Consider the following 12,774-nt stretch of genomic DNA (forward strand, 5'->3'; position numbering starts at 1 on the left):
TCTTCTCGCACCCCGGACACCCACACATACGGTTCTTTGCGGCAGGATTGTCAGCCTTGCCGTCCTCAAAAGAAGCAGCACCCTCCCCACCAGACTTCGCAGCGCCGAAGCCCCGGTGTGCGTCAGCGTAGCGCTCCGACGAGCCCGGGCTCCGGATCTGAGGGCATCTAGGCACGCAGTGAGCATACACAGCGCAAACCCCTGGATTTTCCGGGAGCGACCCTGGAGCGCGCATGTGCGGGCCCGACTTCCAGCTTGTCCCCTCCGGCGCTCCGTAGCGCTCCCTCGGCGAGCTCCACGTAGGCCGCGCAGGCGCCTTGGGCACACGCTCACCTGGTGCCGTTGTTGTCGCCGCCGCCGCCGCCGCAGGGGCTGGATGGGGGGCCGAGGCCAACCGGTGGCACCCAGAAGAGAGAGACGCGGCGGCGGCGACGCCGACACCCGCAGGACGAGTGTGCCGACCCGCCCGCGAGGCCAAGGAGGAGAGGCGAGGCCCGGCCCCCGCGGTCCCTGGTGTAGAGAACCCTCCGTCGCCGCCGCGGCCGGGTTCCTGAGAGCACTCGCCCTCAGGTCTCATTCACATTCAGGAACCCGCGTTGCGCCATGTTCAAGAAACTGAAGCAAAAGATCAGCGAGGAGCAGCAGCAGCTCCAGCAGGCGCTGGCCTCTACTCAGGTACTATGGCCGCCGCGCTCCCCTAGTTCCCTGACCTTTGACCTCTAACCTGAGGCTTCCCCCAGACCCCGGACTGGGAAAGAGCTCAAGGCGGTCCAGGTCCTCCGTGACTCCTGACCCGGGTCCCCCATCCCAAAACTCCGTTCTGGTTGTGGGGGTGGCTGGATTTGTGACACCTGACCTCTGGTAATTTCCGCTAATGCCCAACTCGGTCTGAGAATAAGTGAGAAGGGCTCCGATCTTGCATGATTTTTGACCCATATCGAAGGTTCCACCAACCATCCGAGACCCCAACTCAAGAGTGAGGGCGGAATGGGAAAACCAGGGTCCCTTGTAACATCTGATCTCTCGACTTAAGTCCCCTCTCTGATCCCCGACCCGAGATTGAGTACGGAGGGGCCCCTGGCCCGTGACGAAGTCTAATTCCAAACCCTCGTCCAGGCGTGAGGGCCAGGGGTCGAGCCATTCCTGCCCAGGCTGCTTGCAGGAGGATTGGGACCTGAAAGAGGTGGCGGTGTGGCCGGCGTCCAGCGCCCGCGGCTGTCACGAGTTAGTCACTTCGCATAACTTGGTTGATCCGGGACGGGCGGAGGGGCTGACACTGTGCGGCCCAGCAGGGCTTGCGCCTGTCCACAGCTCGGCTCTGTTTCTTCAAGTCTCGTTAATATTTGTTTTTCACGAACGCTGTTGCTTCAGGAAATGACGGTTTTCAGGAAAAAGGGGGCGTGTTAGTAGTGTTAATTTAAAGAAGCAGAAGCAGTTTGCTAAGCAGCTGTGATCGTGTGTTTGGGTGCTGGCAGCACGTGGTCCCTTCAGCAGAGGGGAGGGCTTCTGCTAAACTCCTTCCCAGCCTTTCAGAGTCTCAAGAGATGGAGCAAATCTCTCTCTTAACTTTAGAGTTTCTACAAGAAATGCTGAGTTTTGACTAATTTGGAGGCATTTCTAAATATCTTTAACATAACATTTATCATATGCAACTTTTAAATATAGCTAACTAATTAACAACTACTAAATCAAACAACTATTGCATTTATTCTGAAACTGTAAATTGAAGTTGTTCTCTAAAAATGTAAAGCTCCCCTAGAGTGAAACAGTGGTTGAGATACATAGGTACATGGTACCGAAAGCTTGTTCATTCTCCCAAGTGAAACGTAAATAGTGATTAAGATTTTAGTACTAGAATTTTACTTTTCATACCATTTACCGCAAGCTTTTAAATTTTACAAAACACCATTATTTAAGAAACAAAGGAAAAACTAAAAATTGAGGTACAGATGAGGAATGTGGGGAAACAGGCGTGGTAGTGAATGTAAGGAACTCTATACATATCACTGATCCAGGATTCCACCTCTAGAAATTTATTCTAAGAAAATTTAGGATGTATTAAGCAGTTAGCCACATGGATTTTCACTTCAGTGTTGTTTTAATAGGTAAAATCTGGCCAAAAATGTTCAACGCTAGAAAATTGGTTAAACACGTTACATTAGATAGTTATTCCGCAGCCTTAAAAAAATGCCGTCATTTATTAGGTTCTTACTCTATGCTAGGCGTTTTGCTTGTATTATTTTGTTTAATTCTCACATAACTCTACAACTTAGAGAATCTTTCATACATGGAGTGAGGCTCAAAGGGGTTAAGTAACCTGCCTGATGTCACACAGCTAGAGTTAGAGCCTACAGAGACATAGGCTCTAACTTGTAGTAAAAGACAGATTGAAAAACAGTGTGTAGGGGTTTCCTTTGTGGGGAAAGTATGTATATAAGTGTGTATATGTATATACACAGAGAAATAGTGAAAATAGTTTAAGAAGAATATGCTCCAAGGTGCTCATTCTTTTTCTTATTTGTAATATTATCTTTTTTTCATGAGCTTTAACAAAGGGAGGATGTCTTTAGAATAATAGTAAAAGAGCTAGTTAAAAGATAATGTATTAGAGCTCCCAGTTTCTATGGGTTGATGCCTCTGGTGAGACAGTGCATGTGGAGCAAATAATATCACCTTGTATACAAAAGATTTAAAACAATCCTCTTTGATAATGTATATTTATTTATTCAGAATGCCAGAGTAAATTGTTAGTGATCAACTGCTGATAGAAACTTGATTATTTTCTGGTCTTGATCCTCAGCTATTCAGAACCCTTCAAGTTGAGAAGTTCTGGATTTATTTGTTTATTTATTTTGTTTATTTATTTTTGGCTGCATTGGGTCTTTGTTGTTGCGCGTGCGGGCTGTCTCTAGTTGTGGCGAGTGGGGGCTACTCTTCGTTGCGGTGTGCAGGCTTCTCATTGTGGTGGCTTCTCTTGTTGCAGAGCATGGGCTCTAGGCATGCGGGCTTCGGTAGTTGTGGCACGCGGGCTCAGTAGTTGTGGCGCACGGGCTTAGTTGCTCTGCAGCATGTGGGACCTTCCCAGACCAGGGATCGAACCGGTGTCCCCTGCATTGGCAGGCAGATTCTTAACCATTGCACCACCAGGGAAGTCCCGAAGTTCTGGATTATTGTTTTCAGAGTTAAGGATTTCTTTCAAGTATGAATTAAACAAATATTTTTTGATGGGACAGTCCTTTTATAACAGATTATGCATATCCTTGTTTTCTTGTGCAAAGGATCCTGAATTTGTATAATATTATCAATGTCTTCATTTTTGAGTATGAATTATTTTGTGATGAAGGCACCATGCCCTCAGGAATTTAATGGGGTGTGAAAGACAATTCCCTTTTACCCACTCAGGAGGATTTATTTGTTTTTGGTCTACTTTTTGTAATTACTTTGTAGCCTCCCTTGCTATCTGCCCAGTGTCGTTCTTCCAGCTTCTGAATTGTTTGGGCTTTAAAATCAAGACAAGACACTAAACTTCTAAAATTTTGTGTAAAATAAGGGCAAGTACCTAAGAGATTCCTTAGTGTATGTTAGTGTATTAACACAAATTTTGAGACATTTGTTTTGAGATTTTGGAGGCCTGTGTGTGCATACTTCCTGGTTCTTAGCTTGCTTTCCAGAGGGGAGATTGCCTGATAGGGATGTTTCAAGTAGAGTGAGTTGTCAGGTGTTCATAATAATGGGAGAAATGAATGATTTGCATCATAATATTTGCAAAACTTTTCAGTAATAGTAATAGTGATGGTGTTAGTAACACTGTAAGGGTCCCTTAAGTTTTTGAAAGCATTCAATAAAAAACAGCCTTCTGTAGTCCCCAGTCACTTCTCTTTGGTTGGTGCTAAGATTATTTGAATCCTTCTTTGGCAGATATTATTTTAAGTAAACATTTGTTCAATTCTGATGATGACGTGAAGCCTAATCACTAATTAAGAATAAAATTTAAAAATTTCAAATCAAGTTCCGTTTAATATATATTTTTTTAAGATTTATTTATTATTTATTTATTTTTGGCTGCGTCGGGTCTTAGTTGCGGCACGCGGGATCTTCGTTGAGGCATGTGGGATCTTTTGTTGCAGCCCGTGGCTTCTCTCTAGTTGCGGTGCGCGGGCTTCTCTCTAGTTGTGGTGTGCAGGTTTTCTTTTCTCTAGTTGTGGCGCGCAGGCTCCAGAGCGCGTGGGCTCTGTAGTTTGCAGCACACGGCTTAGTTACCCCGCGACATGCTGGATCTTAGTTCTCTGACCAGGGAGCGAACCCGTGCCCCCTGCATTGTAAGGCGGATTCTTTACCACTGGACTGCCAGGGAAGTCCCTCCATTTAATATTTTTTTAACAACAAATATCTACTTAGATTTTTAAATTCCTTACAGAATGAATGTGATAAAAATTATTAAAAAGTAATATAGAATACTTTCTAACTTCTTAGGATATATGTAGTGCCATGAATAAAAATATTTTTTTTAACATTTTCAGCCTTTTTCAAATATTACTGAAACTTAAAAATTATAAAAAGCACAGGCGCAAATGGACAATTGTATGATTCCACTTGTATGGGGTACCTAGATTAGTCAATTTCATAGAGACAAAAAATAGAATGGTGGTTGCCAGGGGCTGGAGAGGGGAGGGGGAAGTGGAGAATTACTGTTTAATGAGAACAGAGTTTCAGTTTGGGAGGATGAAAAAGTTTTGGAGATGGATAGTGGTGATGGTTGCACAACAGTGTAAATATAATTAATACCACTGAACTGTACACCTACAAATGTTTAAAATGGTAACTTTTATGTTATGTATACTTTACCACAATAAAAAAAAATTAAATTAAAAAGAAAGCAAAATGTGGGCCTACCCCAAACCTGCAGAATTATAGCTTTTTTAGAGTGGGGCCTCAAAATAATAGTTTATGTAATAGAAATTTTTTAAAAATTCCACAGACAGCAGAGGAAAGAGTCGCCTTCTGAAGGAACATAGGCTTTTTGTAAATGCCACTTGGCAAAATAATTAGCCTCAATCTAAAAAGCATAACTCCCAGAGAGAATATTTAGATCAGAAAAATCAGAATGTCTTGAGTGTTTATAAATCTGTATTTTGACCAGGGAGCATATAGTGGCTATTTGTATTACTTTATATAGAATATACATTAAGTTCTCATGTTTTAAATAATTTAAACATATATATAAACAAACTTGTTCATGTGATTTAAAAAATCTTTGTGAAACTTGAATAGGGTAAGGGCCATACGAAGTTCTCTCATCTGTTTCTTAGTTTGATAGGAAGAGCTGGAGGAAAAAATTCTGAGAGAGTCTTTGTCTCTGTAGCTTTTGGGATGAATTAACCCAATTTGTTAAACTGTGATGTTCAAAGACCCCAAGACATAGATGCAAATTATACATACCTTAACTTTACATCCCACGGAAGCTGTAGGCAGATTCAAAAGTGCATCCTCCTGGGCCCAGGTGAGAAAGCAGGGCTGGAAACTTTGATGTAGAAATTCAGTTAATGTGTTGATAAAGGTCAGGGCTCTTAAAAGTATAGGATTTTAACTAACAGCATTTGGCTTCTTCACCTTCTAAATCACAAAATATTAGGAAGACGTTCTCACTTAAACATTTATTTGGCTAGCTATTAAATTCCAGGTTGAAAAATTCCCCTCAGACCGTTGACTGTTTTTCTTCCTTATCTTCTAGCATCCTGTGTGCAGATGAAAAGTCTAATTCCAAATTGTTCTTTCTTTATTGGTAGTTACTTGATCTTTGAATCTTTTCTTTTTTCCTTGATGCTAGAAAATTTCCAGTTTTCTTCTTCTATTTTATTTTAGTCCCCCTCCTTTTTTAAAAAAATATTTATTGATTTATTTATTTACTGGCTGCGTTGGGTCTTCGTTGCTGCACTCGGGCTTTCTCTAGTTGCTGTGAGCGGGGGCTACTCTTCGTTGCGGTGCACGGGCTTCTCATCACAGTGGCTTCTCTTGTTGCGGAGCACAGGCTCTAGGTGTGCAGGCTTCAATAGTTGTAGCACGCGGGCTCAGTAGTTGTGGCTCGCAGGCTCTAGAGCACAGGCTCAGTAGTTGTGGCGCACAGGCTTAGTTGCTCCGCGGCATGTGGGATCTTCCTGGACCAGGGCTCAAACCCATGTCCCCTGCATTGGCAGGCGGATTCTTAACCACTGTGCCACTAGGGAAACCCTAATCATATATTTAATTTCCACAAATAATAACACTAGTCAACACTGGATAGTTATTTTTAGCCAGGTGCTTTCTTGGTGCATTGCATGTATTAACTAAATTAATACATGAAATAATAAAAGGTGTGGATTTGTATTATCCCCATTTTACAGATAAGAAATTGAGGCCTAGGGAGGTTAAGTAACTTGTCTTTGGTAGACAGCTAGTACGACACAGCTAAGTGGTAAAGTCGAGATACGAACCCAGGCAGTCTTGCTCTAAAGCCCATTCTCTTAACCAGAGTACTATGCTTGTTGCTTTGTTTCAGTTTTCAGTAGCAGCTTGTGTTTTAACGGAAACTAGAGCTTCTCAGAACTCTTGCAGGATAAGTGTTATATATTATATTTACATACATATTTAAGTTCTCTTCCTTGATTTATCTGATTGCTCTGGGTTACTTGTTATACTTGTATTTCTTCATACTTGTCATCGTTTATCTTTTTTCTTTTTTTTTGAGAAAAATGTCTTGTTATTATTGGTTGTTTGTTTATATTTATGAAGACCTAGTGGGTGGTTTATTTCGGTAGCTAACATGGGTTTTCTCTGCTCTTACCTGCTACTCTCCTGTGTGGAGGGCCAGCCAAAACACAGAGAGTCCTGCTTTGAAAGGTGACCATACGATTTATTATCCAAACGTTCTTATGAATGAACGGGGACGCTACTGGCAGTTATCTTGGAACATAAACTGGCATGAACTGGGTGGGACTGGGATTGCCTTGGTCAGACTGGGGCGTATTGTTACCCTGCTGCTTTGTGGTACCAGCCCCTGCTATTGGAGCGCTAACTCCTCCAAGGTGTTGCTCTTTATATTTGGCTGTTACTGTTGTCTGGAGATCTATTTGGGTTGGGGGAGGCTGACCCCACGTACCTGTTTGTCTTGCAGACACTTAACACATTGCTGAGAGCAGTAATCTCCCTTTAGAGTGTCTAAAACTGTGATTTTTTTTCTTCCTGTTGCAGAAAGTTGCTGCTGCCTCTCCCGCAGCCTTCTGTGCATGTTTAGGGTTATGGCTACCTTTGCCCTGATTTTTCCACCAATTTGAATCCTTTTGCCTTTGAGTCTTCAAAAATTTATTTTCTTTTTGCCTGTGGTGTTCTCTGTCTTGTTCTAGAGTGTTAATCTGTGTGCTTTTCTAATTTTTTTTAACCTTCATTTCAATGGGTTTTGGGTTTTTGGGAGGAAGAGAAGTAAACAGTGTTTATTATTGCATTGTGCTGGACACCCAGTGGACGCTTTAAGTGTGGTGACTCCTGTGCTTAAATTCTTGGAAACTTTTAGGTATTATTTCTTTGATAATTCCCTCCCCTTTGTTTTTTCTCTTCTGTCCTGAAAGTCCAGTTAGTTAGCTTTTGTGCCTTCAGGATAGATTCTTATTTATTATTTTTTACCCTTTATGGTCTATTTTTATTTTTTTGTTCTATTTTTGAGAGTGTGCTTCAGTTTAACTCTTCAGTTGAATTTTTTGTTTTATATATTTATTTATTGAAGTATAGTTGATTTACAATGTTGTGTTAGTTTTCTTCAATTGAATTTTTAATTTTGGCTACTCTATTTTTAAATTTCCCAAAGCTGTTTCTTATTGTCTTTTGCTTTTTCATAGCATTGCTCTTGACGTACTGCTATATCTTTTCTCTCTCTGAGAATAATGGGGATTTTTTTTCTTTTGTTTTCTTTTAATCTTTATTGTGGTAGGGTTTTTTTAAAAAAAGTTGTTTATTTATTTATTTACTTATTTACTTGGCTGCGCTGGGTCTTAGTTGTGGTGTGCGGGATCTAGTTCCCTGACCAGGGATTGAACCGGGACCCCTGCATTGGGAGCGTGGAGTCTTAACCACTGCACCACCAGGGAAGTGCCGTGTTTGTTTTTTGGTTTTGGGGTTTTTTTTCTTCTTGTTTTTGGCCCCCTCTTACATTGGAAATTTTCTTTATTGAGTGCTCTGGGCTATCTATTCATATTTAAGGGCGAGGCACTAACAATCTGATGCTATTTGGAAGTAGCATGTGATTGACACTGGGGCTCACTGGTGGGTGACAAGCTGTAAACTGGTTTTATTGTTGGGAGAAATATCTACATGTTGGTAACCAGAGGCCTAGCTGCCAACTTTCTGGAAGCAGGTCTGAGAAGGACTGCTGGAGGTTCCACTGTTCACTGTGCAGAATATCGCCTAATCTGCTCAGTTTAGTCACACACTTTGCCCTTCTCTCCTGTCTTACTGTGCTTGGTTTCACCCAGTTTGAAGCCTCATTGGCTCCAGAAAATAAACCTCTGTTTCTTCAGAGGCTGTATAAGGTGGGACAGGGGACCTGGGGACTCTTTCAGCCAATCTTTCTGGTTTTGATCCTGTCTCATCTTGCTTTATAACTTTTGCTTTAAGTCCTAAGTCTTTTTAGGGTTCTGGGGATGAAAATAGGCTTCTTCTCATCACTATTCCCTTCTCCATGGGGTTGTAGTGGTGTCAGCAGTACTGTTACTTTAGTATTCTTTCATTCACATCCAATCTTCTGAAAATTGGTTGAAATTTAACTCTTTGGGAGGGAGAGAAAATAGGAACATATGTAGCCAATCTACTATGTTTAACTAGAAGTCTCCTTAAATTACTTTTGAATGAGTGGATTTCGCCACATTAAAGGGCTGTTTTTGAGAGGTAAGCATTTATAACATAAACAGCAATGTTTCATTTCCGGCACTACTATTTAGATGTCAGGATGTGGAAGGTACTTTATTACAGACATAATAGAAAGCTCTAATAATTTTGGTAACTAGTATATAGAGGTTTATGTGACGCATTAACTCCCAGTTACTTTGGCCATTCCTTTATAGCTGGGATGTCGGATGGATTTGGCAGAGACTTTCAGGAGTGCTGTGGTGAGAAGGAGTCTATGGCTATGTCCTTGCCATGATTGATTACCATGGGTGTGGGAGGGAGAAGTGACGCCAGATGTTTGTTATGCTTGTGTAAGAATAACATCTCATCTATTGGGGGCATAACTTGAGAACTGAGTAGTGTCAAAAGGCCTCTAAGCAGCCAAAATTTTAATGTCACTAACTTCACATTCCATAGTTAATGTATGTTGTTCATAAGAATACTTTAAAAAATCCCTCACTTAGAGCTTCCTTATGCTTATTTTGTCTGCAATTCCAATAAATGTAGTTATCTAGCTTCTAAACTAGTAGCAGGCTAAAATGGACAGAGAAGATATACTACAAGTAGCATATTGACAGGAATGACAACTGACCTAGAAAATGTTAAATTATATTCAATTTCCTTTTATATTTGAAAACTAGAATTAGTTATTTTCGGAAAGGTGAAACCTGATTTCAGAAAAGTGTAGATTCAAAATGGTTAAACCTCATTGTTATCTCCAAACCCCTTCAGGTATTAGTGAGGTTTAACCATCTTGAATTTGTAACTTTAGATAGATATCTATCTAACAATTCAGCTATTTTGAGTAATTCTTTCTATGAAAACTCCCAGATAATAGAGCCCCTTATGGAATAAACTATGATTAACATAGTTTTGACTTTAATGTAGAACTTCCCAGTAATGTGAATGTCCAAAATTTGTGTTTTTGTTATCTTTAGATTTTGTTGTTCAACCTAGAATTAATGCTTTTTAATTTCTGTTTTGTGGTATATTTAAAATATATTAGATATATTTGTTGTATTCTAGATTTAATAGTTAGTGGCCATGTTTATCAACATTGTTCTTATACAGACAACATGGTATGATGAAAGCAGTTCAGGTGGGTTGTGGAATCTGTGGATTGGGATCAGCTTTTTTTTTTTTTTTTTAAATGAAAGACTAGGTTAGGTCAAAATGTGGCATCTTATGTTGTAAAGGTTAAGGTTTCGTAAAACTTTTAGAAGTGTCTGTGTGAAAAGGATGTTGTTTTTTTACTGTGGGTCCCACTGAGAAAAATTTGAGAAACAGTGATCCAAAGAATACTGGGGAAGTGGATGAGGGGCTCAGAAGACCTGTTTGCTAACCCAGATGTTGCAGTATGCAACCTGATCAAGCCACATAAGCATTGTGAGCTTCTTACTTTCTTGTCAGGAAATTGGGGATGATAACTGTCCTGTTTACCTTTCAGATTGGTTGTGAGAATCAAAAGAGAAAGTATTTGAAAGCATTTGTATTTATAGAACGCTTCTTTATTTAACAGAGCCTGCTAAGGTGCTGTGCTGGTGTTGCATTTGTCTTGAAGGGTAGATGTAGTCTCTGTACCATAGGGTTGAGAGACAGTTACTCCTGGTGTGGTGGGAGTGTGAGAGGATCAGGGTGACATCTGATAGAGTCTTGATGGGTAATGAAAAGTCATGGTGTTCAAGGCTTATTATTCCTAAAGGTGACTGTACTAGTTTCCTAATGTTACATAACGCATTACCACAACCTTGCTGCCTAATAACCCAGTTATTGTTTCACAATCTGTATGTCAGAAGTCTGGCATGACATGACTGGCTTCTCTGCTCAGGGTCTCACAAGACTAAGATCAATTATTGTCCAAACTGTGTTCTCATCTGGAGGTGAGGGTCCTCTTCCATGCTCATGTGGTCGTGGTAGAATTTAGTCCTTTGTGGTTGTAGGACAGAGGTCCTTATTTCTTGCTGGCTGTTGAGCGGGACCGCTTTCAGCTCCTAGGGCTGCCCACAGTTCCTTGCCACTTGGCCCCCACAGGCCTTTTGCTTTCTTTCAGGGTAGCAGGAGTACATCTCTCTGCTTTCTGCTGCTGCCTCTGCACTCTGGACTCATTTGAAGGGCTTGTGTGATTAGGTTGGACCCATCCAGACAATCTCCTTTCAGTTAACTCAGAGTCAACTGGTTAGTAACCTTAAATATACCTGCAGAAACCTTTTTGCTATGTAAGGTAAGATAATCAGGGCAGTGATAATCTCATATTCACAAGGTGAGGGTCATTTGGGGTCATCTTCAAATTCTGCATACCACAGTGACTAAAATGGGTTTTTTAATACTGAAGTTGAGGGCTATGGTCAATTAATAATCAGTTAGTTGGCAATAAAAATATTAATTGTGAGCCTGGTTATAGCCATCAGATTTTTTTGGTAAATAGCCATGAGAAATCTGAAGACAGATTTCTAAGCTATGAGAATTAATTAGACCAAATTTAGTTTGGAGGAATCTAAATCCTTATATATTTTGAAGTGAGGATAGCCTGTTAAAGATCCAGGACTTTGGGATAAACACTCAAGTACAGTTAGTTTTTTATGCATGTTTTATACTTTACAGTCATATCCATTCCCTCATGTGTTCCTTACTTTTGCAACTCCAGAGGAAGATCTACAAGCCATCAGGCCAAACCTTGCCACGTGGTACTACTTTTCGGAGGACAGTGTGTGTTAGAACCTATTCTTTAACTTTATAAACCCCAACATTTGATTTTGCCGGTTTATCCAGAGCTGATGAGGCTCCAATTACGATTAGGCTCACATGAGGCCAAAGTAAAAAGACATAGTGCCACTTAAAAAAATTCACAGTGGAGGTGTACTTTTCAAGTGATTTCAAGGTCCCTGTCTGAAGTAGCCCTGTCCTGGCATCTGGGCATTTGGAAAGCTGAGTTATTAACCCCCAAATTTTTTGGATATGATGGCATCACAACAGAGAGGGTTAGCTAAGAGCTATATCCTTTAGCCTAGTATTACTTCTCTAATCACTTTCCTAACTTTTTGCCCTCTCAGTGGCCCTTTTATTTTATTTATTTATTTTTTGGTCTATTTTAAAAAATATTTATTTATTTATTTATTTAATTTTTTTGGCTGTGTCGGGTCTTATTTGCAACGTGCGGGTTTCTCTCTAGTTGTGGCGCGTGGGCTCCAGAGCATGTGGGCTCTGTAGTTGGGGCACGCGGGCTTAGTTGCCCCGTGGCATGTGGGATCTTAGGTCCCCAACCAGGGATTGAACCCGTGTCCCCTGCATTGGAAGGCGGATTCTTAACCACTGGACCACCAGGGCAGTCCCGGTGGTCCTTTTATTAAAGGAGATATTACATACAACCATTTAAAAGTAGATACAAATGGAGTTTCTCCCGGTCATAGTGGTAGTGTTTGAAACATCTACAGCCTTTGAAGCTGGCATGGTTTGAAGTTTATGGCTCTAGGTGTGGGAAGGGTTATTGCACTTCCCTCAACTTCAGTGAGAACTGTTTCTGAAGTGCTTTGAATACTTGTGGTTTTTGTTTCAGTCCTGGGTAAACTCTGTCCAGTGACTGCTTTCCCTTCCCATTTTCTAAGCACAGTGTTGGCTTCATACATTTTCTAGACATTTAAAACATTGATAAGCTTCAGCTTTATTTCACATTCAACCATTTTGTTGCTTAAAATTCTAAGGCCTTACTGTTTCTGTTTTATCTTGATTGAGAAAGGGATATCTTATCCCCTAAGGTAACTGCTGCACATAGCTAATTCCTTCTGTCACATGTTGATTTTTCTGGTTCATCTTTTAGAAGGTATGTGTGTGCTGGAATTCTACGCTGTAAGCAACAGAACTCAG

The 12,774-nt window shown here is 41.0% G+C and overlaps 1 protein-coding gene across 4 annotated transcripts in view; it reads left to right on the plus strand.

Moving 5' to 3' along the window:
• Positions 1-317: 317 nt before the first annotated feature.
• GOLGA4 (golgin A4) overlaps positions 318-12,774 on the plus strand; it is a 111,264-nt gene continuing 98,807 nt past the window's right edge. For all 4 annotated transcript variants that reach the window (XM_061196489.1, XM_061196490.1, XM_061196491.1 and 1 more), the window contains exon 1: positions 318-675. In XM_061196489.1, coding sequence (XP_061052472.1) covers positions 604-675 — 72 coding nt within the window. In that variant the 5' untranslated portion in view covers positions 318-603. The remainder of the gene's footprint in view (positions 676-12,774) is intronic.

The sequence above is a fragment of the Eubalaena glacialis genome, chromosome 7 (genome assembly GCF_028564815.1).
Source record: "Eubalaena glacialis isolate mEubGla1 chromosome 7, mEubGla1.1.hap2.+ XY, whole genome shotgun sequence".
Classification (NCBI taxonomy): Eukaryota; Metazoa; Chordata; class Mammalia; order Artiodactyla; family Balaenidae; genus Eubalaena; species Eubalaena glacialis.